Here is a 27,999-nt window from a genome sequence, read left to right on the forward strand (position 1 = left end):
CAGTAGTTGGGTATTTCCTCTCGGCTCAGGTTTCGTTGTCGGACTGGCATTTAAATGTGCTGCAGTGAAAGAGCCGGTGGATTCCTGTGGCCGCGCAAGAAGCTACGCAGCATACGGAATAGATGCTTTTCAACAGCGATATTACCGTTTTTCCTATTTTGATTTGATCGGTTATCTTTTATTCAGAAAGTATTCGGTGGCGTTGACCGCGTCTGTGTCCCAATGTAAGAGACGAGATCACATTCTGACAGCTTGTTACGTGCATCATTGTTTGTGGGGGATTCCTCTACAACGTGAATGAGAATCTGGCTTTGTAGCTGTGATATGACTTTGTGCATGTGAATACTCTAAGGTCGATGTGTTGTGGTAGTAAACTGGCTTTTTATTCGTCTGAATGCAGTGGTGTCTTGTGCGTTGCGTGGCCTTGAACAGACCTGGGAAGCTGTTCCAATGAAGGATGCTTCAGAAAAAATAATTGATTGAAAAGAAAAAGAATAACAACTTCCACAAAAGCAAATTTCGAAATACCCCCCCCCCCTCCCACAAAAAAAAACAGGCTGTTCGCTGTCGAATCTCCATCATCATCTTCACCCTCAGCCGCCCCATAGAGATTCCCTATAGAGTATAAGGTTGTCCATTGCCCTGTACCATCATGTTTAGCTGGTTGGGTACCGATGACAGGAGGAAGAAGGATCCAGAGGTCTTTCAGACCGTCAGCGAGGGACTCAAGAAGCTCTACAAGACCAAACTGCTGCCGCTTGAGGAGCACTACAAATTCCACGAGTTCCACTCGCCCGCCCTCGAGGATGCAGACTTTGACAACAAACCAATGGTCCTACTTGTGGGCCAGTATTCCACCGGGAAGACCAGCTTCATACGGTAGGCCACTTTCGTTGCTGTTTTTAGGGCAGAGTTATGCCTTATGACAGTGTTACAGACCGTGTCAGGTCCCTTACCTCTGATTTACAGCATATAGTCGACAACAAATAACCCATACATTTCGACATAGTAGGCTTTTAATTAAAATATTTATATTTACATTCATATCTAGACTGCGGGGGAAGACTGTCATAATGGAGCACAAGACAAACCCTCCAGCAGGAATTTGAGAACCATTAAGTCAAAGATAAACATGTGAGCTTTTGGCAACCCAAAGCCGTACATCAAGTAGTAGTTCAAATCATATGTGAAATCCATAGGATGGGATGTTCTTAGATGTGTCGAGTTAAGAGTTTACGATGACATTGAGCAAGACAGCTTTGCTATCTGCTCAAGAGTGGAGAAATACACTGATGGAGTCGTGCCCCAGACATGTGTGTTGTAAAACTGTTTGTGCATGCTAAACTTTATTACATGTAAGCAAGGTGAAACACCTTGAGTGGTCAGGTCTGTATTTGTCGAGTTCAGAGCTAGTCGTGCAATAGGACATGGATGTATACAGACTGTTGGGATAAGGATGAGAGACAGATGGGATCTCAGAACACCCAGATTGAACCCAGGCTTTCTGGGCCCTATTCTGTTCTCTAAGCTAAAGTGTTTGCGGCAGCTGTACCGTTTTAGGGTTTGGCCACACTCGGACAGTCACATGCCACCTCGATTGTTTAGCTCTTACATACGCACGGCACCACACACTTGAGCTATTTCCCAATCTGACAGACTACAGAGGCCCGCTGACAGGAGAGAGAGGGAAGCAGAGAAACACAGGAGAGAGAATGACAACCTACTGCTCGTTGCTAGGGGCGTGGACCCATCTCACATCACACAGGGAGGGATGGGTTGGTGGTTGGGGGGGGGGGGGGGGGGGGGGCAGGTCAGAATTCCAGAAATGTCTCTGTGAGGTCGACATTTTGACAGCTAGATGCTGAATATGAGTGATCTGCGATAAGTGGCAGAAGAAGGTCGACTGCAGACGACAGATCCTGTTTCACGTGCATTGACAACTCTGATCGTCTGCTGTCCCCTCACTGTTGCAGCTGGAGAAAGCTAAAACATGATCATTACCCACCCATAACTGCATCATAACTCTTAAACATTTGACACAAATTCTCAGCATGTGTCTGTGTCAAATGTCTTGAGAGTTTCTGTAAACTTCGAGGGACACAACCCAAGCTGGTCAGGTGACCGTTCTCTCTTGGATAACCAATGTCCACTGTCAAAGTTAAAAAAGTGGGTTGGACATGAAGGGAATTAGAGGAATGGGTGAACAGGGGTGGGTGGAGGAAAGAGGCTGGGGATAGGACTGGAGGACAGGTTTTGGGAAAGGCCTGGAGGAAAGTATGGGGATATGACTGGAGGACAGAGGCTGGAGAGTTGGAAGGATAGACTGTAGTCCCATCACTATGGTTACACCCTCTGAGTAGTCCCTTTGGAAAACGCTTGGCATCTCATTTTCCTGCTGATACAAAACCAAACGTGACAGGGAAATAACATTATAATGAATGTCACATACACACACAAACACCCCACATGCACACACACGTAGAAGAGATGGGGGAACATTCTGAGCCTTGGGTCTGTTTTACGATTACACTCTTAAATTGCATTGCAAGAATCAATCACCTCCATGCTCTTTATTCCCCTTAGTTTAGGCCTAACTCTTCTCTCTTCCTGTCAGATATCTCCCACGTCGTACATCTCTCCTCATTCCTCAGATACCTCCCAGGTCTAACTCCTCCCCTCTCTCCTCAGATACCTCCCAGGTCTATCTCCTTTCCTATCTTCTCAAATGCTTCCTAGGTCTAAATCCCCTCCTCTCTCCTCAGATACCTAGGTCTAACTCCTCTTGTCTCAAATCTCCAAAGATACCTCCTTGGTGTAACTCTCTCCCCCAGATACCTCCTAGATGTAACTCCTCCTCTTTCTTCAGATACCTCCTAGTTGTAACTCCTTTCCTCTCTCCTAAGATACATCCTAGTTGTAACACCTCTCCTTTCTCCTCAGATACCTCCTAGAGCAGGACTTCCCAGGGATGCGCATCGGTCCAGAGCCCACCACCGACTCTTTCATCGCCGTCATGCATGGAGATGTGGAGGGGCTGGTCCCTGGCAACGCTCTGGTTGTCGACCCCAAGAAACCCTTCAGGAAGCTCAATGCCTTTGGTAACGCCTTCCTCAACAGGTGAGCTGAGTGCTGTATGGTTTTTCTTTAGGACGTTTTACCGTCTTACCTTATTTCGTCCTACCCGATGTTGCCTTGTTGTAAACGCTGAAGTCAAGAATGCAGCATTCAGGAAGTGAGTTGGGTTTGTTTTCCATGTTTTTGTTCTCTGTCTTTAAAATACCTGTCTGGAAGCACTAGTGCTTTGTGAGCGCTTGCAACTCTTGCAAAATTTCAATCAGATTCTGAATACCAGTCAGTTTAGAATCCAAAGCCAAGCTTGTGTGGTCTGTGATTGATGATGGCTGGATGAGGCTGTCTTATGAAACACAACCACATGTTTAAAAAACCTGGTTTGGGGAGGAAAAGATAGATAGGGAGAGAGAGGGGGCAACACTTGTGCATGTGTGAGGGTGTGTTTGTGGTTTTGAGAGATAGAAATCAGATAGCTTGTGTGTGCGTGTGTGTGTGTATGAGAGGGAGAAAGGGTCTCCTACCAGTATCTCAGTCAACCATGTATGTTAATATGACAGTATAACCTCATGGTAGATAGGGGAGGTGGGGATGGGGGGGGAAGGGAGATGAGGGGGGGCAGGTGTTAGCTGACCATCGTCGACATTCCTCTCCTGATTGCGCTTCTACTCCTGGCCGAGGCTGCCTCATATACTGTCAACATGAGCACTGGGTCTTATGATATGAGGTGGTCTTGTTTAACTACCCTTATGGATACCAAATGTCCTTTGGGTTAGGGTTATGGGTCAGGGGTTAGTGGTTAGAGATAACACCATTTTGATTGGAATCGAATGGTCGGGACCCACTAGGATAGAAAAAAATACTTGTGTGTGTGTGAGGGTAATCGCCCTCCGTGTCTCTGAGCCTCATACCATAAGTTTCTGTGGGACACTTTGTGAATGAAGGGCCTGTGATGGTTCCTCCAGCTGTCCTCAGAAGGAGAGAGGGAAGGAGCAAATCCTTGCAGATGTAGAGAGATTTACACAATCATCTCTGTAGGGGAAACAACTACGTTAAAAACGGGAGTTGTTCATTGAAATTCATGTTTTCCAGGCACAGGTTGAGCGTGTCTTGCACTATGAGGTTCTTTCAAAGGCAACATTGTTTTTGTAATGAGCCAAGGGCTGCATGTTTTACTATTAGACTGAACTGGTGTTTTGAGGTTTATGGGTTGTGTTTCCTTTTGAGCTAGGAATAAGAGAGGATATAAATGTTTCGGTTAGGGGAAAACAGTTTGTTTGCAGTTTGTCTAGCCAAAGAGCAATGAATGAGGCTCCGTGATGTTTCCAGCTGGGCTTATGCCATGCTGTTATGTGCTTAACAGGGAAAGGGGCGACCTGGTTGTGTTGCTGTTTCAAACTCACAAGAATCTACAGGAGCTTGTATTCTATTCATGTCTGGCACGGGACAGATAAAGAGTAAGATAGAAGGGTTGGATACACTAGTCTTCAGTTCTCCAACCAGCCAAATAGTCATACACCCAATCAACCAGATGACCACTACAGACAACCAGATAGCCAACAAGCCAGCTGACCAATTACTCATTCAGTCAGCTGATAAATCTGTCATTCAGCCACCAACCATATGACCAACCAACCAGTTGGTCAGTCAACCAGTCCAACAGCCAGTTAACGAACATGCCAGTCAACCAATGGTGTGCCTGAACCTTTTTCCAAACTATAATAATGTGTGTGTGTGTGTGTGTCCAGGTTTGTGTGTGCACAGCTGCCTAACCCAGTGCTAGAGAGCATCAGTGTGATCGACACTCCTGGGATTTTGTCTGGCGAGAAACAGAGGATCAGCAGAGGTAAAAACACCCACACACACTTACCCCCCCCCCCCCCCCCCCAGGACCAGCCAAGCACCAGCCAAGCACCCCATCTTGTTTTCTCACTTTGGTTATGTTAGGGTTGAGGCAATTTGGTCGTATTGTGGGTACTTTGCGTTGTCTTGATGTTTTGATTGCAATCTCTGACACCTTCCTCCCCACATCAACACCCACCCACACATGTACGTGTACACACACGCACACGCACACACACACACACACACACATACTGCAGACGTAGAGCAGTGTTTTGAAGCTTCATCCTTTACTCTGAATGACCCTTCAAAATTTACAGGGACAATACCATCTCAGAGCAGAGCGGAGCCCAGTCTCCATGCACTCCTGATCAAACTGTGTTGACAGACACACACAGATTTTATAGGATATTTGAGACCCTGTGTATCTTTGTGTGTGTTTTGAGCATTTCTACTTGACCTATAAGTGCTTCGGTTAGAAAAAGAATACGTAAATATGTCTTACGTACAGTTAAATACATTTAGTGAAATTAATTTAGTGAAATATTTTTTTTATCTCAGCTGTTATATAGTGTGTCTTTTTACATTTGTGTGTTAGGAACATGAGTTCCAGATGATAAAGCTATGTGTGTGTGTGTGTGTGTGTTCCCTGTGGAATTCCCGTTTACAGAGAAAACATTGTCAACACATCAAATTAATTCTGATTGAAAGTCTCTCTCTTCTTTCACTGAAAGGCTTTCAATATACTCCATGACTGATGATTTCATGTCGACTCGAATTGTTTTGGTTTGACCAGAGCAAGTTTTATTTTCTTCTTCAGATTTAGTTCAGCTTGGAAGGAATTGTCAGGTTACTTCAGATGTCTGTGTGGATCTTTCCATGTGATTAAAGAAGTTTGTAGTGTTTCTGTAGTAGATGCCAGTGGGCATGTGCTGCTGTGTGTTTTTGTCCCTGGTAGTTACTTCATTTCACATTTGCTGGTGCCCATCAGACACCAGTTATCCCATAGTAATCACCCTTATCCATGGTGTCAGCACTTTCCTTTGGGGAGTGTGTGTGCATGTGTGTGTGTGTGTGTGTGTGTGTGTGTGTGTGTGTGTGTGTGAAAGCAGTCAGAGAGGGTTAACTAGCTGGGCTGAAGGATTATGAGGCGGACAAGGGGGAGGAAGCAGAGAGAGAGAGACCATATTAGAAGAAGCATTTCGTTAAACACATTCATATGTGAGGCTCACCATTTGCCAGGAGGGTTCTGGAGAAACAGTAGTTATGAACATGCTGACTGAGCTCATCTATGGTGCAGTACTTCTCTTTTCTCCCGGGTTAGTTATTTTTATGAAATTGAATGCTCATCATGGTGTGATACAAAGCTGCAGTATTATAGACCTTCTGTTGCCCTACTCATAAAGATCCACTGAATCAATATGACTTCATGAATTACAGTTATAAAATGTATTTTTTATATTACATTTTTCTCACAGTAGCTACTGTACTGTTAAATACTTTTGAGATTGTGGGAGAGTCAAAGGTTAGGAAGCCATAACAGTGTCTGTCTGTGTGTGCGTTTGTGTGTCTATCTGTTAGATGTTTGTGTGTACTGTAGTACATTAGTATTTGGCCATTAGCAGCCATCATTGTTTTGTGCAGCCTCTTGCCTCAACCTCCCCCTCAGGCCTTGTGGCCTTATTAGCCTCTTCCTGTTCCTCTTAGCCCGTGGGGCTAAAGAGGCCTGTGTCCTGCCCCTGGGGGTGTGACTTGGAGACCCTGAGCCGCACCTGTGGGCTCTGTGGGAGTCTCATCAGCTAGAAAACTCTATTAGCCGCTTACTCTCTGTTTCTCTCTATTTTTTCTGTGTTTCTCACTCTCTCTGCTAAAGACTGCTCTCTCTTTGTCTCTGCACTGCACTACATGCTGGGTCATCCTGATTCACTCACATACTCCCCTCGTTCCCTGGGTCAGACAGTCGTGGGCGACTCATTAGCAAGTGTGTGTGACAGACAGATATAGCTGTCCTAATGAGAGCCTCTTAAGAGGCAGCACAGCTCTGCATGGGGCTAACTCAATCACAATCACATTCTACACTCTGGTGGTACAACCTCTAATATCAAACACAGGGCTGGCTTACCGTATGTGCAGACACACACGCATACCCAAATTGGCTTGAAAATAAGTATCTAGGCCCAACTCTGATGCTCATCATTAAGCTTATCATAACAGAAAGAACTTTGGTGTACCTACAATATCAAAACACAGTTAACAAGTTAAGAAGACAGCTATTAATGCTATTATGCTGCTACTACTACTGCTATTACTACTGCTGCTAACGAGTCAATTTCAAATCTAAGCCTTAGTGTTTATAGATATATATGTTTGGACAACTTGCTTACTTTTTATTTAATTTCTATGGTGAACAGTATTCTTCCATGTCCTTCTGCCCTGGACTGTCACTTAAACAAACCTGTAACCTAGGTTTGATATTCTGATATTTTAGATTTTTTAGATGTTTTTAAAACTGTGCATATTTCTTCCCAAATGTGAGGTAAGGTAGGGTAGCGACAGCACACGGAACTCCCCTAACTAACATTCTACAACCTGGTGTCACCTTGTCTGGTCTCTCTCTCAATGAAGACCACATCACTCTCAAAAACAGCACTGGGCTAAAAGGAAAGAAAGAATAATAGGTAAAGAAACATTAGTCTGCTTGCTCTAGGCATGTTCATCTTGACAAACTAATACATTTCACCTTCACCAAGGTTTGATACATTACATTACATTTAGCAGACGAGGCAAGTAGGGTGAAGTGCCTTGCCCAAGGACACAACGTCATTTTGCACAGCCGGGAATCAAACCGGTAACCTTCAGATTACGAGTCCGACTCCCTAACCGCTCAGCCACCTGACACCTGATAGCACAGTGCTCCTGTAATGTGACACCTCTGTCTGACTGTACTATAGTACGGTCCGGTAACACTTTAGAATAATGGTCCAAGTAGCTATGCAGGAAGTACTAAGTAGTACTACATTAACACCGAATTTAATACTATTAACTAATATGGAACCAAGATTAACTAAGCAGTAAGTAATAGCTAATTTACGACAAAGGTAGTTCCTTGATAGGTATTTGGTTATTACTAAATAAATATATCCTCTTGAGAACTACTTGTGAACTATGACCAATTAAAAAAGAATAACCAATTAATTATTAAAAGTAATTATTCACAAATTCACAAAAGTAACATGTCTAAAAAGTGAACAATTTGGTTGTTTTACTCTTAACATGGTCATGACTTTTCAGAAGCTTGTGCCTCAAATGGGTTGTTTGTGGAAACCAGTTTATGAATATTATATCCCCCCAAATACGTTAGCTACAGGTTGAGCTTGTGACTACTCTTACCAAAGGATGGATGTATGTTCTGTTTATTTCAAACTTAAACATGGTATAATACAAATAATGATAATTTGTTTAACATTTTTTATAATTAGGAATTGATGCTGACACGCTCATGATTGGATTAGTTTACTATTATGAGCTCTCGAGTGTCAGTTCAATATGTCTCAGACTCCAAAGACCTACCTTTATGTTACAGTAGCCGCCTGAGGAGGACTTCTCTTTAGGATATGAATATAAACATCGATGTTCTCTTGTCAAAAACAATTTGCATCCTGCATTTATGTTGCGATAAGCGCAAAACCACATCTTCCAGATTACAATGTTTGTTAGAATATCACTAGTGCCTCACAGAAATGTATGCCTGTATATGTCAAATATAAAAATAGACTTATATTACTTGTGAAAACCAGTATAACTCCTCACTAATTACTCAAGCGTTACCTTGTCATCCTGCAGGAACTACTTGTGATGTGGACCATTATTTTAAAGTGACAAACATGTTAACTACTCACTAATTACTCAAGCGTTACCATATCATCCTGCAGGAACTACTTGTGATGTGGACCATTATTTTTAAGTGACAAACATGTTAACTCCTCACTAATTACTCAAGCGTTACCTTGTCATCCTGCAGGAACTACTTGTGATGTGGCCATTATTTTAAAGTGACAAACATGTTAACACCTCACTAACATCACCTCCACCTAACGTCACCTCGCAAGATCTACAACATAAAACAACTGCAGTGATTGGATAACATTTTTTTTAATTATATGCACTGGAAGACTTACATTAAATCGTAAAAGAAAATCCTACATAATGCAAAAATGCACATGGACATGCAAGAATAAAGCATTTTGTAAAATATGTCTGAATGAAACATTCTTTGTTTGGCACAATGATGAAACCTAGCATTTAAACAAATAACAGATAACAGGTGGGGCAGTGCCCCACCTGTTATCAACAGAAAGAACTGCAACAAAATTGTTATTTTTTATTTCTCTTTTTTTTCTTCATTTACTTCGAATCATTTATTATCTATGAATATAGCATCTTCCTAAATTGTTTCGTTTCATTAGTTTGTGTTAGGATTTTATTTCATGTTCATTGGTCCCTGCCTTGCTGCTTCAGACTGCGTTCTGCCGATTCGAGTTAGCAGAGGCTAATCGTGAAGGTGGGGCTCTGGTGGGGCTAGCCCATAGAGTTAATATAACTAGAGGAAGCAACTTTTGTCTTCCAAGATGGCGTCCCCATTCATTTCTATGAAAAGTGCTCAGTGGCGCAGTGAGGCAAGCGAAAGTACGAAACTGGACCGCGCCATCTTTCCACTTCCGACACATTCCGGTCTAGCTTTAAACAGTGGCTCTTTTTTTCCCTAGCTCCGAGACCTCGTGCACGCTTGCAACTAGCTGTACACGTCATACTTTGCGACAACCAGTCGCGAGCATAGATTTATATGGTTGCGAACGTGTGAGCTAAGGCATTGCAGTGGCAGAATGGGGTACAAGTCCGATAAGAATCAGAGACATGATGCAAACTTTACGGAAATGTATGCTGTCACTGTATAGTATTCCTTTCACTTGTTTTTTAGAAATAGCCTATAGGGCTAAATATAGGGCTATTCTAGATGGAACTCATCACATATGTTGTTTTTTTCTTCGTGATTTGAGTATGATTTCCAACGCATTGTATCGGATTAAATAAACTGTTAACATGAACACTTAGCTCCGTCGTTGTTCTCGCCAGGCAAAGAAAGCTTAATAGTTATTTTTGTAACAGAAATCTTCCATAATGCAGATTTACCATAGCTTACTGTCAACTTTATATTCAAACAAAATGCCACGAAAATCACACTGCCTTCAATTTAACATCAGTGTAGAAATGTGGCTTGTGTTTTATATGTTCAACCTACAAAACGCCAATTAATGGATATAACGTGATCTAACAAGACTTGGTAATAATGTAATAAATTGAGAAGTGTGTCTAAAATATAATCTACTTTATTGAACGTGCCTTTGAAAGGGGCATATTAACAGAACTATATACAAGACGTTTCCATTAGATATAAGTGGGGGTGAAACATAGTCACTGGGGACCTTCATTGTCCCACAAAAGCAGTCTGGCTTTGACACGATCAAAAAAAGAATAATGAGTGTGTTTAACAAAAGCTTCTGAAGGCAAGACTAATATTATTTAAATATATATATAATTTCCTATTGTGGTTATCAGTTAAAGTACTATTAATCTTCGTCTTTGCTCCAGATAGACATGTCAACAATCTATGCTCACGCTTAACATAATATAATATTTGCCATCATGTCATGAACGTTTTTACGAAAAATCAAATCTATTTTAAAATAACGGGAATAAACTATATTAACAACATTTCATGTATGTGTGACAACCATTTGCTAAACTTGCTACAACAGGGCAGGCAACTCAAGCCATTTCTTTCAGCTCCAGGTAAATCGGCTATCGGCCAATGTGAACTTTTGTGCTGGTGCCCTGTTAGTATCCGCGAGCACATTTGCAGGCAACTTTTATTGACGTAAGCAAATAAATGGGGTGCTAGTTTACCCATTTCGGATTGGTTTCAAACTTAGCAAAAATCAGGAAAAATTATTCTATAAAAAGCTAGTAGTATGAGCCAGGTTCGAGAATCGAACAAAAATTATTGGGGGAGATAGCTTTGCAAATGTTGACTGGAGTTAATAGAATAAAAACGACCGGAAGAGTCGGAAGTCAAACACGAAATGCAATACCACCTACATCCACCGGGGCCGTTGCTTCAAGCCGAGGGGCGAGGGGTGGGGGCTTGGGCTCATGGGCTAGCCCCTCTCTCACAATGCAATTTACATTGGACGTGGGAAAGTATTAATACGCATGCTCAGAATTCTAATCCATCAATGTAGATCACACGAATTTGATGCCAAGTGGGGCAGAGAGCCGGTAGCCCCACCACAGCGTCATCTTGTATTTCATACCTGATTGGCTGTCTGTCTGTCTGGCGCCAACATCAGTCAGCAAAGAAGAAAAGCGAGTAGTCCTTTTTTGCTATCTTCTGTTGAAATACTACACTACCCACAATCCTAAGCAAAACAACACTGATATCTCTGATTGGTCGAACTCGCGGTTACCATGGCGACGTTTACCACCCCCGTGACCGGTTTAAGCGATCTGAAGATTAAAATGTTAGTTTGAGCAGGAAAAGAAATGAAACGTACATATGCCAGTGGTGCTGAACATATCGGACAACAAAAGAAAAGCTTATTCAGTCTACCAAAAGTGACGTCTTTCTTTGGTCCAGTATCTGTAGAGCTAGCTCAAACCCTGCGCCCGGTGACCTGCATGTCCACGGTGCTGAAACGCGGAGCCCATCGTTTCTATTTATGATACCAGTAGTCTAAGTTCGGTTCAGTGTCAGTCAGACACTTTTTCTTCTTTGCTTTTGTTAAATAATTCAAGTTGAGGGGATGTTTCAGTCAGTCAAAATATACTGCGCTAATCAATTAGCTAAGCCGTGAAGTTACCGAAAGGGCGAGGCTTATTCCAACATAAAACGCTGTATGTATATCGTTTTAATCAAATAAGGTTGGATTATTTCTATGTTTAGCTGCCTGTTCGTGAAGATGAAAGTGCACATAATAAAACTAGAGAGGGTACAATTTCTGGGGAAATTGTAGGGTGTGCTTGCTTGCGTCGGTTGCACAGGGGTCTGTATATTTTATATAAAAATGCATAGGGCCTACTTATTATTTATAAAGATTACATAGATTTAAAAGCATCTTTTTTTTTGCTGCTTATTTACAACTCAAAATACGAGTGAAGTGTAGAATGAAATATGATGTCTTCTCATTTCCCCTGCAAGAGGCAGCCTCATAGCTGAATCAAAACGAATAAATTTGGCAGACCGGTGTAAAAATGGACCTAATCTCTATGACTTAAACGTCCTTTTAAGTTTTCCCTTCTCGTGATATTTTCAGGCATTTAGCCTACTCATATTGCATTCATTCATTAATAAAGAACCCCCTTTGAAGATTATTCTACGACGTTACCGGCAGAAGATAGACTCGCGATTCAAACAGTACCATCTGCTAACTGAAAATATGCCCCAAAAAACGTAAATAAGCTTGACATTTATTTAGTGGAAAATCGCTCATTCATAAAAAGCTCACTGGTAGCTATCATTGTCAGTAACAACGCAAAATGCGATATAGCCCTGTGTGGAGAAGCTGCCCCTGTAAATTCTACTACAGTACAGTACTAGACTACTGCTGTGTTCGTCTTGGTAGCGATTGCGTTGGTTGAATTCGATTTAACGTTCCGTTGTACGGTTTAGGCTGAAATGAATTATTTTCATGAACAGATAGACAAAGTTTAGGCTGTGGCAATGAAGTTCAGGTTAGTAGTCAGATAGTTTCACCTATTGAAAGACTTTTGGTTTAAGTAAGGGGAGTGCCGAACATGTTCTGTCGCCGTTTGACTTCCTACAGCTGTGTCGATGTTTTTGTAGTGTCTCGCGTAGGCTACAGCGTTGCAGTGAGCAACACTGGTTTGAAACCACAGGCAATGATAATTTCACCCACAAATCATTTACTTGTAATGTAATGTCATAATAAATCCTACAACGAAAATGTATTTGTGAGGAATGTTTATTTTAATGATTGAAAACAGATGCATCATAGACCACTGTAGTATGTGTTGCCCGGGTAACAGAGGCTAATGTCATGCTAATGCCTCAGTGAAATAGTAGACTACCGTTTCCGAAAGTAGATGTGGGCCTACTTCCTTAATAATATCAGCTAATATTGTACATTACATTTTACAATTGTGTTTCACATCACAAAGTAAAATAAGTAAATAGTTATCACCCTGGCCTCTTTGCTTGTGGCGTTTCTGCAGCTGCCTTGCAGTAAAGCTATAGTTAGCCTAGCTATCCCCCAAGTTAACAGATGCAAAACGAATGTTCTGCTACAGGTAGTCACGCGTGTTTTCGTGACGTTAGTGACGTAGTGACGTTAGTAACGTCAGTGACTGTGGCTATCAAATTAGCCACCGTTAGCTTCACTTTTCGCCACAAAAACTTAATTTCCACTTAAACCATGCAACGGAACGTAAATAAAAATACAAGCAACTCAATCGCTACCAAGACGAAACTTTTGACACCTAGGTTGTCTATGTAGGCCAAATATTGACAAAGATTTAGGGGGGCAAAAATAAATAATAACTAGAAACGGCTGTTCCTGCGAAACAGCAGTGAGAATGCTGAAAACCTGAATGGGGATAGCTGACCATGCTAAAAAAGCTGAAAATAGTGAAAATTTAGTAGAAAGTTATAAGCTGAAGCTTCAAAGCAACCGAAAGGTATTTTTGAAAGGGGCTGGAGCAGCATTCCAACAATGATTTGAAAGGATTTACCATTACTTTTAAAGGGAGAATAATTTGCACAAAAACCTTTATATTTTAAAAAGTATAAAAGTGAGAAATGAGAAAATACCCGCAAGCTGAAATGAATTTCAAAAATGTGTGAGTGACACAAAAGAGGCAGTGTGGAAGCTGAACTGCATCATCTTAACAAAGCTAAGAGCTAAAATAGCCTACAATGTGGGAGAAGCTGAAAGCTGAACTGCTAAACAGAAGAAAAAGTAGGCTAGCTAGTCGTAACAAGAATATTATCGTTTTAACAGATTAAATTATAGTTGGGATAGTATTAGCAGTAGCAGATGTAGCCTATGCGTTTACTCGGCTTTCTTAGTTGGATTCAATGTGTTGATGGAATGAAACATACAGCAGTAGGGCCGATACAGGAAGACACGGCGACACTTTGTTGCAGAAGGATGATGGTGCAAGTTTTGTCCGTGGAGCATACAACGATTAATAAAAAAGAATCATGTAGACGCATTTATTGAGTAATCGCATAACTAATTACACATGTAAACGGAGTAATCGTATTATTGGCATAAACCGACAATTGCTAGTAATCGTGTTTCTCATGGTCAAGTAAACGTACCAATCACCTGTGTGAGAGACTGAGTGGTGCGTGTCTGTTACAGTGATGGTGCAGCTATGATTGCTAACGCGCTGAGGGCAGAGAATAAGAGAAATGTAGCTAGAATCCACACCTCAAACAAGATAACCTAGACGCAAAACTGTACGTCCAATCCAAAATATAAGGATATTTTCCGAGACCCAAGACTCTGCCGAAACCAGAGATATTCTTTATGTCTGTGCAGTCAGAAATACGACTCTACCTGCAGTTTCAAAAACGTGTTCCTTTTGCTTTCCTGGTGCTTGTTTGTTTGGTTGCCACGGTGATGGCGCAGCTGTGATAGCTAAGGAGCTAGGCAGAGAGAAAAACGAACATTTACCTAGCATCCACACCTCAAACAAGTTGACCTAGACGCAAAACTATACGTCCAATCCAAAATATAAGGATATTTTCCGAGACCCAAGACTCTGCCGAAACCAGAGATGTCCTTTATATGTCTGTGCGGTCAGAAATACGACTCTATCGGCAGTTTCAAAATCTTGTTCCTTCTTGCTTTCTCTGACTGATTTTACTCACCTCTCCATTGAAGTTAGTGAGAGAATTTGAAAGGCTGCTCTCGCTTCAAGGCTCATAGCTGAAAATCTGTAAATGTGAGCTCTTTAGTAGCTACATTGGCTGAAAGAGGACATTTTTTCCTACATTTTAAGGTATAACTTGTTTCTGTAAGTTAAACTATATGAACGTTAGAGGAATTTGTTTGACAAATTAGTTGAATATCAGAAAAAGAGCAGCCAGCAGAGTTGCTCATTCATAAAAATCAAGAAGGAGCAAACATTTTAATGTATTTCAAACTGTCATAATTCAAAATTGGCTGAACATTTGAAAAAGCTGAATCATTTGGGAATAGCTGAATGTCTTGTGAACATTTTAAAGGTTGAATGGTGTCTCTAGCTGAAAGTAAGCTGAAGTAGTTACGTTTGAAAGAGGAGGAAGCTTTTTAATGATTTGAAAGGATTTACCATTACTTTTAATGGGAGAATAATTTGCACAAAAACCTTAATGTCTTAAAAAGTATAAAAGTGAGAAATACCAAAAGTCATAGCCATCATCTCCTGAAGGAGCTGAACGTTTTGATACAAAAGTTGTAGGAATCGGTTAAAGTATGCAGAACGAGTTAAAGGCCAAAAAACGGCGGAAGAACTAAGAAGTTGAAAAACAATAGTGAGAATGCTGAACAGCATTCTCACAATAAAGAGAAACAGGAAAACAATAGTGAGAATGCTTAACAGCATTCTCACAATAATAAATATATATGTGAGAGAACAAAGGTTGTGCTCTCGCCGAAGGCTTGAGCACACCCAATAATAAACCATTGATGCAAACCAACAGGAGTCCTTGCTTTTTCTGCTCTATTATGTTTTATGTGGGTAAGGCCCCATATAGTTATTGAAACAGACCCCCAGATGCTTAACCCTGTGAAGCCTGACACATCAACTAACAGACAGAAAATTCATTTTTTTTGTTATTTTAGTGTTTATTGAACCTTTAGTCAAAACATTTCCGCTTTGTTGGGGCCGTCAGTGGTGTTGAGCTCATTGCTGTTCGGGTATGGCCCTGTAGGCAAATTGGTTCTGAGCTTGGTTGCATTCCTAATTTAGGTTTGCAAATGTGACAGTGGTAATTGGGTGTGCTCAAGCCTTCGGCCAGAGCACAACCTTTGTTCTCTCACATATATATTTATTTATTTATTTATTATTGTTTATTTTCGCCCCCCTAAGGATCAGTCAATATTTGGACTACATACACAACGGCGGTGTCAAAAGGTTCGTCTTGGTAGCGATTGCGTTGGTTGTATTTTTATTTACGTTCCGTTGCATGGTTTAAGTAGAAATTGCGTTTTTGTGGTGAAAAGTGAAGCTAACGGTGGCTAATTTGCTAGCCACAGTCACTGACGTTACTAACGTCACTACGTCACTAACGTCACGAAAACACGCGTGACTACCTGTAGCAGAACGTTCGTTTCACATCTGTTAACTTGGGGGATAGCTAGGCTAACTATAGCTTTACTGCAAGGCAGCTGCAGGAACGCCACAAGCAAAGAGGACAGGGTGATAACTATTTACTTATTTTACTTTGTGATGTGAAACACAATTATGAAATGTAATGTACAATATTAGCTGATATTATTAAGGAAGTAGGCCCACATCTACTTTTGGAAACGGTAGTCTACTATTTCACTGAAGCATTAGCATCATGACATTAGCCTCTGTTGCCCGGGCAACACATACTACAGTGGTCTATTATGCATCTGTTTTCAATCTTTAAAATAAACATTCCTCACAAATACATTTTCGTTGTAGGATTTATTATGACATTACATTACAAGTAAACGATTTGTGGGTGAAATGATCATTACCTGTGGTTTCAAACCAGTGTTGCTCACTGCAACGCTGTAGCCTACGCGAGACACTACAAAAACATCTACACAGCTGTAGGAAGTCAAACGGCGACAGAACATGTTCGGCACTCCCCTTACTTAAATCAAAAGCCTATCTAACTACTAACCTGAACTTCATTGCCACAGCCTAAACGTTGTCAATCTGTTCATGAAAATAATTTATTTCAGCCTAAACCGTACAACGGAACGTTAAATACAATTCAACCAACGCAATCGCTACCAAGACGAACACAGCAGTAGTCTACTAGTACTGTACCGTAGTAGTACAATTTACCGGGGCACTGGGCAGCTTCTCCACACAGGGCTATATCGCATTTTGTGTTGTTACTGACAATGATCGCTACCAGTGAGCTTTTTATGAATGAGCGATTTTCCACTAAATAAATGTCAAGCTTATTTAGGTTTTGGGGGGCATATTTTCAGTTAGCAGATGGTACTGTTTGAATCGCGATTCCATCTTCTACTGCCGGTAACGTTGTAGAATAATCTTCAAAGGGGGTTCTTTATTAATGAATGAATGCAATGAGTAGGCTACATGCCTGAAAATATCAAGAGAAGGGAAAAACTTAAAATGACGTTTAAGTCATAGAGATTAGGTCCATTTTTACACCGGTCTGCCAAATGTATTCGTTTTGATTCAACGATGAGGCTGCCTCTTGCAGGGGAAATGAGAAGACATCTATTTCATTCTACACTTCACTCGTATTTTCAGTTGTAAATGAGCAGCAAAAAAAAATGCTTTTAAATCTATTTAATCTTTATAAATAATAAGTATGCATTTTCATATAAAATATACAGAAATCAGTTGTAAAAATGTCATTCAAAAACGGACCCCTGTGCAACCGACGCAAGCAAGCACACCCTACAATTTCCCCAGAAATTGTACCCTCTCTAGTTTTACATGTGTGTGTGAGAGAAGGAGAGCAATTACACAAGAAGGTCTCTCCAGTAGGCCTATGTGTAGGCTACTACTACAACACCTGGTAGAACAAGCAAGCCGCTCTGTCGTTAAAAGTGTTTTGTGGAGCCACGCTGTTTGTTGATGTGTTAAATAAACACATCAGTAGCAAGAGGGAGTTTTGTAGCTTTAATGGTATGTATCCTATATGTCGAAATGGTGTGTGCCCCACCAATTTTTTATATATAAAAACGCCACTGTAGATAACCCAATTCAGAGAACAGGAACGTGGCCCAAAACGCAGCTAAAGCTATTGTACAGTTGTTGCTAGCTGTAAAGCCAGGCTAGCTGTCGGCTAGCTTGTAAAAAGTCCCATTCATACAAACTGTATAGTATTGCAGTCGAAATTCGCACTAATTCTACAATTTGAAATTCTAGTGAAATTCACCTAGTCGTTATCTAAGGGATTATGTTAGCCAAATACTGGATATTTACCATCCATAAAAATGTTGTGCTCCAAACTCACTCATTGACGTTGCACCAGAGTATAGGTTTCAGGAAAACATGACATGGATTTCAGGACAAATTGGTTTCGGTAAGCCAAGTCAACTGGATTTGGAAAATGGACCGGCCAGGATTTGATATTTTCTGAGCTGCAGAAAGACGTAATAGCAGTCACACACGTCACTCCCCAAATATTGGGGAGGGACGTGTTATAACGTTAATATTCATAAACTGGTTTCCACAAAGAATTAATTTGAGGCACAAGCTTCTGAAATGTTATGACCATGTTAAGAGTAATAAAACACAATTGTTCACTTTTTAGACATTACTTTTGTGATTAGTAATTCATTGCTTATTCTTTCTTAATTGGTCATAGTTCACAGGTAGTTCTCAATGAGGATATATTTATTTAGTAATAATGAAATACCTACCAAGGAACTACCTTTGTACTAAATTCGCTATTACTTACTGCTTAGTTAATCTTGGTTCCATATTAGTTAATAGTATTAAATTCGGTGTTAATGTACTACCTAACTACCTATTACTTCCTGCATAGCTACTCGTTAACAACGGACCATTATTCTAGAGTGTTACCCAGGGTTTGGCATTTGACGGAGAGACAGAGATAGAGCGAGAAAACGAGAGAAATGGAGAGAGCCTGGATGTTAGCTGGGCCATGAAAGTAGCAGTTACTGCAGTGTTCAGACTGTAGTGTTAGAAGATGTTGGTTGGCCGCAGTTTTCATCTTTTATATTCATTCTTAACATGACTTGTCAGATGGTTTGTTACACATAACCATCAGGGAAGTCGTCCTGGGAAACTGGAAAAAGGGAGCAAACCGATAACTTGCAGCTTGGAATGATGGACTCTTGCGTGGTCTTGATCTTGCTAATCCAGCTCTTACAAGGTCAATTCAGTTCTGTTGTAGACTGAAACTTGAAGGACATCCTCAATACAAATCATAAATTATTAAAGCTGTGCCTGTTCTACCTGCTCTGATTTGATAACTTTCTTTTATTGTGGACTACTGTGCTTAAGCGCCTGCGTTACTATGTCAACCAGTATTACAGTGTAACCCTCTCAATTCCTGGAAGTGTAAAACACGAGGTGACAAGAGCACTATGTCACACACACACATGCACAGACACACAGAGAGCACACAGAAAGATAAATGGGAGTAGGTCTAGGCCCTGGCTGTCTGTCTTGCTGGCTTTGTGTCCAACCCAATGGCAATTGACAGACTAATTTAGTACACATACCAGAGCAGGCAGAATGCCCTTGGTGTGACTTGGGGAAGAACAATCCCACGCTGTTCTGTTGATGGAGTCACAGAATGGAGGGAACGTTAACAGCAAAAGAGAGAAACTTTCTTCCAGGTTGTTTAGCTGTGTGCCATTTCTAGCAATAGAGCTCTTCGCTAATCTTACTTTCATTGTTCTTTCCAAGACATGAAACAATTGAATTCCATAGGTATAGAGAGAACTCCATAAACTGAAAGAATGGACTTAGTACTACAAAGACAACAAGACTCTCATGGCTAACAAAAGTGTCATCGTTGTCAGTTATTATTAGGGAAGTAGATATAATATTTTTCAATTCAACTACTGAATGTATGAAATAAGATAAGAAATTCTAAGTAAACAAAATTAAAAAGCCTTTTTTGTGACTGCCATGTTTGAGTCTGTCATGATCGTGTTTTAAGAGCTAATTTATAAAAAGAATGTACTATTATTATGATACCAAAAGGTTACCAGCGGTCAAGGGGATAGTTGGTAATAGTTGGCCTATTACAGAAACGTTGCTGAAGGAAAGGGAATGATTGCTGCTTCTGGTGTTGTTGACACCCCACATGAACTGCAGTGTGCAAACTTCTCAGCGCAGCTGTGTTTATGGTCAATTACAGTGTTTGTTTGTTTGTGTGTGTGTGTGTGCGTCTGTGTGGACGTGTACGTGTGTGTACATATGTTTGTGTGCATGTGTGTGTGGGCTTATAAATGTGTGCAAACCCTGTCATCTCTCTGTGAGAAGACTGGCTGTTTGTTTACCCTCACACTCCCACTCTGCAGAACTGTAGTCGATGCACCTGGGGCACAGCCAGTCTAAATATGACCCATAGTCTTGCACCACAGTGCTTGACCACAGACAAATACACAAGATACTTTATAGACCCATAGTATTCCAGAGAACTGTTATGGGAGTTACTGTAAACCATAAGTGGTTACTGACAGACGAGACCACACCTCTCATCAAACGTCACTTCATGTCCATTTCAGTTCACTGAAACAATGCGCACATTTTCATGTTCATCCTGTTGTGTGTGTGTGCATCTCCATCTCTCTCCTTGTCTCCAGTGGCGACTGAAGAGGGGGCTGGCTATAGCTGGCTGCATAGATGCCCGTATGGAGGTATTGTGGAGAAAGGACCCCTTGCAAAGACCCTTAACTCCTGCAGAGTTAACCCAGCGGCATCATTAGCCTGCCCATGCAGCTGGGCCATAGAGATCACTTAGAGCACATTTTGTGTTATATTATATCTCAGTGGTCCTCGCCAAAGCCAGACACATGGAAAGTTGTGTGATGTTGTCATATTAACTTAACATACTGTATGTCCCAATGGTTTACGGAGGCCAAACTACTGTACATCCTAATTTCAGCCAAGCACACCTATGTCAGGTACATAAAAAACTTTTGACAGGGTAGGAGCCATTTTCAGTCTTCCAGTCCAGCAGATGTTTCATGTAAAACTGTGTTTCATCTGTCTGTGATGTTTTCTTATTTACATGTTCCTTGATTAGAGCTACTTCCAGCAATTGAAAAAAGTTACTGGGTAGATTAGCTTTGTCCTGAACAGTTTGAGTCTCCAGTGATGCCATTGGCCCAGCTCTCCATACATACAGCTCTTAGCCACACTCTCAAGTCTTCTGCTGAGCCCAGGATGATGATGGGCTTCTCTGTCATCCGCTATCCCCTTGCTAACGCCTAGTGCACACTACTGCAAATTTGACCAGAACATCTGTTAGAGAGCTACATTTTGGAGAGGGCAGGCATTCTTCCGAACATTGCTGCTTCACTTCATGTTATGGTACCAGAGCTCCAGACAAATCATTTGATTATTTTAAAAATCTTTATTATTACTATCATGATGAGCCTTCCTCATCTGATTGCATCCGCCATGACTATTAAAGGGATGCAAAGGGATTTTATTGAAACTCGCCAGACCTCAACATACACACACAGCAACAGTGTGCACTAGGCGAAATATTTCAGGGGCTAAATCTGATCCCGGGGGCTTTATTGGGAGCTTTCCCCACACAATATAAAGAAACATATGTGTATATTAACCCTCTATGTCCTTCATAGCACCTAATTGTATAATATCTCCTGTAACACTGCAGAGAACTTTTACTGGCTCACCAACACAACACATGATTTCGAACTTTCACAGAATATACATTTGAGTTTTAGTATTCATTTTGCAGACGCTTTTTCCAAAAGCGACAAACAAGTAGTAAATATTGTAAGTACTACAGATAATCAAAGACTATAATTGCACACTTTTAACAGTACATGAATGTTTTGTGCCAATGAATGGTCTGTAGAAATGTCTGAGGAATAATTATTTGGGATATCATTCTTGTTTGTAAAGCAGATGTGTAACTGTGCCTGGACAATCCTCAAGAAGGCTTCTGTAATGCTCCTGTGGTTAAAGATCATGGATTTGGCTTGTGTGCATTTATCTGTTTCCATCCTATGTGCAACATGGGATCTCTCCTGGGAACATGACTGACTGACTCATTCTAGACCTGGGTGGAGATCTGGGTCTGGGTTTTGAGCATTGGTCTAAATATGGATCTGGCTTTAAATCCTGTGCTGCCTATTTGAATGATTAACATTCTAATACCATCTAACCAACCTTGCTACTGTTATTGTTCTTTCAGTTCAACATTGAAATGTACTTCGACTGCTTAATATCGTTTTCCCCATATTCATGTCTGACTACTGTTTTCAGGCTACAGTAATGACTCCATTAGGGAAGGAGAGTGGAGAGAAGTAGAGGATTAGGTTCCCACTCTCTTCTCGATGAATGTCACATCTGCCAGGCTAGAAGAGTGCTAAGAGTGGGTGTCTTTAATGGGTCTATCTTGTAGGACTGAGTTGTTGTATGGTATAGTACAAGAGCGAGAGAGGATGGGTATCTGTATATCTTTGTATAGGCAGTTCAGGATTTAATCGTGCATGTAGTTATGAATGCTGTAATTGTCACTGACCCAGTGAAACCTCATCTCTGATATTAACTCCCTCCTTCCCCCTGTCTTTTCTTCCGCTTCTTTCCTTCCATCTTTTTGACCCTTTCTTTACATCTCCCCTAACCGCCCCCCCCACACACACACACACACACACACTCCTCGGGTCATCCCACTGTTCTCCCAGGCTATGATTTTGCAGCGGTTCTGGAGTGGTTCGCAGAGCGCGTGGACCGCATCATCCTGCTGTTTGACGCCCACAAGCTGGACATATCGGACGAGTTCTCGGAGGTGATCAAGGCTCTGAAGAACCACGAGGACAAGATCCGGGTGGTCCTGAACAAGGCCGACCAGATTGAGACCCAGCAGCTGATGAGGGTCTATGGAGCGCTGATGTGGTCGCTGGGAAAGATTGTTAACACGCCCGAGGTTTGTACAAAAATGTGCCAGCTAGGTCTGGAGGTGACACTTAGATCCTTGCTCGCATTCTTTTTTAATAATGTTCCAAACAGTAGATTTAGGTAAATCTAAGGTTTGGCCAATGTTCTTTGGCATTATTCTGGTCTTTATGATGACAAACACCAACTACAGGTTATCTAATGCCTGGAATGAAGACTAGATGCTGAAAGCTTTCTAATACTGTTCCTACACCTAAGTAGCTATTCATAAAACCAGAGAGTTTTGTCAAATCAAAAAGAAAACCAAATTGGTTGCATGTATTATTATTGAGCCCGAAAGAGATAAATAAAAATGGTATTTAACCTACACAGCCCTGGTATATAAGTCTACAATCTATAGGACTTCCTTTTCAATAACCCCTGATCTAGACTGACCAAAAAAATAAACCATTCCCTCTGCCAAATGTTACAATGTTGCTATCGTCTTAAGAATCTTATAAATGTGTCTCATAACCATTTGAATGTGTAGGCACTCATAAGGTCATGTGATAGGTAGATATATGTTCTTTACTGTTCATAAAGGGGTCAGCAGCATGAAAACAGACAAGACAATAAATACATCAAATAAACCCCGTGGTACAAAACACTACAGTACACTGCAGTACAACACTGTGTTACTGTGTCCTCCAGGTGATCCGAGTCTACATCGGATCGTTCTGGTCCCACCCTCTGCTAATCCCAGATAACAGGAAGCTGTTCGAGGCGGAAGAGCAGGACTTGTTCAAGGACATCCAGTCTCTGCCACGCAATGCCGCGCTGCGCAAACTCAACGACCTCATCAAGAGGGCCCGTCTCGCCAAGGTGAGAGGCCCAAACATATCGGTATTACAGGGAAAGAACCCCCCCCCCCCCCACACACACACACACACACACACACACACACACACGTACACCAAATCTCCTTTACCAGGTCCAAGACTATGTCCTTGCTGTGCTCTAGCCTCCACCCTACCAGATGCATCAAATTGTTATTGATTCATTCTGTTTGTATATCTGCAGGCAACAAACATATTTCAATAGCTAGTGTGTAAGCATACACTCACAAAAACACATGGAAACATTGTATTTAAATCCACAAAAGATATTCCCATTGATATTTGGAGGCTAACGGCTACAGAAATCATCTTCTCCGTGCATCCTGTGGCTGTGAAAGGCCATCAGCCTCATATCTTCGGAGGTCCACTCTGCTAAATCCGGCTGTTAACAGAGAAATGGGAAGGAAGACTACAAAGTGAAAACACGTCACTGTAGTTGTATTCTGAGGTGGCTTTACATGGCGTTTGTGAGTGTGGAGGAGTCTCTCATCTATTCCCCACTCCCTTCCCACCAACATCCTGTTCTCCCCTGTTCCTAACCATACAGGAGAGTTATACTTCCGCCTCTGTCAGCAGAGTTGGACTCTTCCACCCTCTGAAGGGAAACCAGGCTTGAGTGTTCCACTGAAGTGTGTGGGGTGGGGGTGTGTGTGTGTGGGGTGGGGTGGAGGTGTGTGTGTGTGTGTGGGGGGGGGTGTTACACCCACTTGAGCCATCACAGGGGGAAATGTTTCCTCTCATCTCCGGGAATTCTGGGAAAACACTAGGAAAGGGAACCCACTTTTGCATTGGTGTAGGTAGCAGGAAAGTATGTGACGTATGTGATGACATGTTTGTGCCCTGTTTCAAAGATTTGTGAGGGATGTAGAGAAATGTTAGTATGCATTACCCACAATGCTCTATGACATATATATATATCAGAATATTATATATTCTTCTGTTGGCTCCCAAGCAATGGACTTAAATGAAATACTGGTTTGGGGACATTTGGGGGAAGGTGCACTGACTGATTTTTTTTTTTTTTACACCCCCCCTACCCCCTCCCACACACACACATACACACACGCTTATCTCAGGTGCATGCCTACATTATCAGCTCCCTGAAGAAAGAGATGCCCAGCGTGTTCGGGAAGGACAACAAGAAGAAGGAGCTGATTGGCAGCCTGGGGGAAATCTACAGCCGCATCGAAAGAGAGCACCAGATATCACCAGGAGACTTCCCCAACCTGAAAAAGATGCAGGTCAGTGATAGAGAGGAACAAAGTACTACATTTATTTAGTAATTTAGCAGACGCTCTTATCCAGAGCGACTTACAGTAAGTACAGGGACATTCCCCTGAGGAAAGTAGGGTGAAGTGCCTTGCCCAAGTACACAAAATCATTTGTGATGGCCTGGAATCGAACCAGCAACCTTCTGATTAATAGCCCAAGTCCCTAACCGCTCAGCCATTTGACTCCCTACACTCCCTACATGGGAAGAAAGAATAAATGTAGACAAAAAGAGACAAACATGGAACAGAGACATGGAAGAGGATGAGAGAGAGAGAGATGGGAGAAAAGAAAGATATAAGGTAATTATCTTTATCAATTAAAGATAAAGATAATTTGTTGACCTAGTCGACAGCTAGATACATGTGCAACTTTCAAACTGTATCCTCTCGCCCTTGACGTCCCACCTTATACTTCAACCCTGAACCTGCCCCTTCCCCTTCCTCTCTCTTCATCCACCTGCAGGACCAGCTTCAGTCGCACGACCTGAACAAGTTCCAGCCCCTGAAGATAAAGCTGCTGGACATGGTGGATGACATGCTGGCCCACGACATTGCCCAGCTCATGGTGCTCGTCCGCCAGGAGGAGACCCAGCGGCCCAACCAGTCGGTGAAGGGCGGCGCCTTCGACGGTACACTCAACGGGCCCTTCGGCCATGGCTACGGAGAGGGTGCCGGCGAGGGCATCGACGAGGCCGAATGGGTAGTGGCGCGGGACAAGCCGGCCTACGACGAGATCTTCTACACACTGTCTCCCGTGAACGGGAAGGTGACAGGTGCCAACGCCAAGAGGGAGATGGTGAAGTCCAAGCTGCCCAACACGGTCCTCGGAAAGATCTGGAAGCTTGCCGATATCGACAAGGACGGGATGCTGGATGACGAGGAGTTCGCCTTAGCAAATCATCTCATCAAGGTCAAACTGGAGGGGCACGAGTTGCCCGCCGACCTTCCGTCGCACCTCGTGCCCCCCTCTAAGAGAAAAATCCCAGAGTAATCCCCCCCTTCCTCCCCCATCTCCATCCCACCCTCCTCCCTCTTTCTATTTTCCATCGGGAGGAGGAAGAAGAAGATAGCCGGCAGCAAGGACAAAAGGGTTGATAGGTGAAGGACCACACTTCAAGAGAGGAGAGCAGAACCTGTGGTAGTCATGCTGTGTAGTCTGTCTCGATGTGAAGGGTGTGGCCTTCTCTCCTCTCACCTGTATGTTTTGTTTTGATTTTATTTTTTATTATACGTTTGGGAAGGGGAGAAATTAGAGGTTTTAGAGAATGATATCTGGACCCTTTAGTACACACACACACACACACACAGACATGCATGTCATGCAGTTACTGTATCTACCCCAATTGAGAAGTTGGCATCAAAACTAAAGGATCTCTCTGTGTCTCTATATATGGGAATGTAATTGCATTTTTATTTCATTAGCCTGGTTTGTATGATCCTTTTTTTCCTTTGGCACTTTGGACGTCAGACCTCATAGAACTAATACATATTGAAAATCTGCCTGTAGACCATTGTTCCTCATATATTTGTTGTCTGCATTATCAATAACGGTAGTTGTGGCATGAACTACAGTGATGTGATCTGTTCTGTACCCAGAAAGGGGGCATGTCTAGTACTACATAACTTGTCCAGCTGTACTAGTCTTGATATTCTGCATGCATACAAATCTTCAGAATAACAGCAGATTTAATTTACAAACATTGCCCATGTAACTGCTTTGAATAATCCCAATTTGAATCAAAATGTTCCACATTGAAAGAATTTGAAGGAAAGAATTTGGTTTTACATCCAAATTATTTCAAAGAGAAATTTGATATTGAATTAAAATGCATTACATGCAGTGACTTGCAGCAGCGGCCTACATTGATTTACTGTGCAGAAGGTGGAAGAAAGTTATGCAGCATAGCCATTGGTTCATCTTCTTCATAAACACACAAAACCACATAATACATATCCTTCCCTTCAGCCCAACCAATCTTTATAATGATATACCAACCAAGTAAAAAAAGTTCCTCATGACATTTTATTTGTCATGTTGTGTAGCACTGTTACCCTAAACTCTGCTGGGACTATACCGGTGTGGAGGTAACCATGACAACTTAACTGTCTATCCAAGATCTAAATGTGTATTGTTGTATATGCTACTAGTTTACCCTCTAGAGACTTGTGTATGTTATACTTACAGTGTTTTGCCCTTTAGCTATTACGCTCCTATGAACTTCCTGTCTTGTGTCTTAAGATGCGACTGGTAAAGATGTGAACTGACAGAGACAATGGTTGGATTCTGATTTCTGATTGGAGGAGAGATATGGCACAGACTCTGCCATTACAGGACACATAACAGATTTAACCAACGCTTAACCAGACATGACCACATTGGGCCGCTGAAAAGCGACTGTGTTATTTGTACTGTATGTATTCTTGGAAGTACTGGGTTGAACGGTATCTGTATTTACTGAAGTTACTCTGACTGATCGGATGATGTAAAAGACACACACACACACACACACACACACCACACAGATTGAATTTAGGAGATGTAGTTTTATATGACAAATGTCATCTCTTGGTCAAAAGCAAAGTCAATGGCACTCACATGCACGTAAATACACAAATACACACACACTCTGGATGCTCACTCTTTGATTCACCATCATTACTAAACCACCTGTACAGACTTGTAGACACGCTGGTTCTCAAACCAAGTCACACATCTCTGCTAAAACCCATGGATAGATAAGCCATACCAGAGTGCTATGGGATAGGCATTGACTTGCTGAGCTCAGATTTAGGAGTGCCTAAGAAGTAGAAGGAAGGGGTGGATTTGGTCTAAACCATCTGTTCACAGTAATGTCCTCATATCTGTCTCTGTCAGTTTGTATGTACTATATGTATGTATGTGTGTGTGTGTGTTAGTCAAGCGTGCTCCACTACTTAAAGTTAGAGGTTACTGGATGTGGTTATGTGTTCCTGTTGTGTGTGTGAATTAGGATGGTTGAACATTCCTCATATACACTGGTTTGAAATTAAGAATTAAATAAAGATATAAAATAAAGAAATTAAAT

At 41.8% G+C, this 27,999-nt stretch overlaps 1 protein-coding gene across 2 annotated transcripts; it reads left to right on the top strand.

The window, feature by feature from the left end:
- Positions 1-20: 20 nt before the first annotated feature.
- On the top strand, positions 21-27,998 carry ehd3 (EH-domain containing 3). Of its 2 annotated transcripts, XM_062467833.1 has the most exons (8): positions 21-224; positions 682-879; positions 2,941-3,117; positions 4,818-4,915; positions 22,578-22,819; positions 23,479-23,649; positions 24,740-24,904; positions 25,398-27,998. In XM_062467833.1, coding segments are annotated over exons 1-8 (1,581 nt in total). In that variant the 5' UTR covers positions 21-222; the 3' UTR covers positions 25,926-27,998. The 2 variants fall into 2 exon arrangements, with proteins under 2 accessions (XP_062323817.1, XP_062323816.1); XM_062467832.1 differs by having other exon boundaries at positions 21-879.
- The last annotated feature ends 1 nt before the right edge of the window (position 27,999 follows it).

Source organism: Osmerus eperlanus, chromosome 8, assembly GCF_963692335.1.
Source record: "Osmerus eperlanus chromosome 8, fOsmEpe2.1, whole genome shotgun sequence".
Lineage (NCBI taxonomy): Eukaryota > Metazoa > Chordata > Actinopteri > Osmeriformes > Osmeridae > Osmerus > Osmerus eperlanus.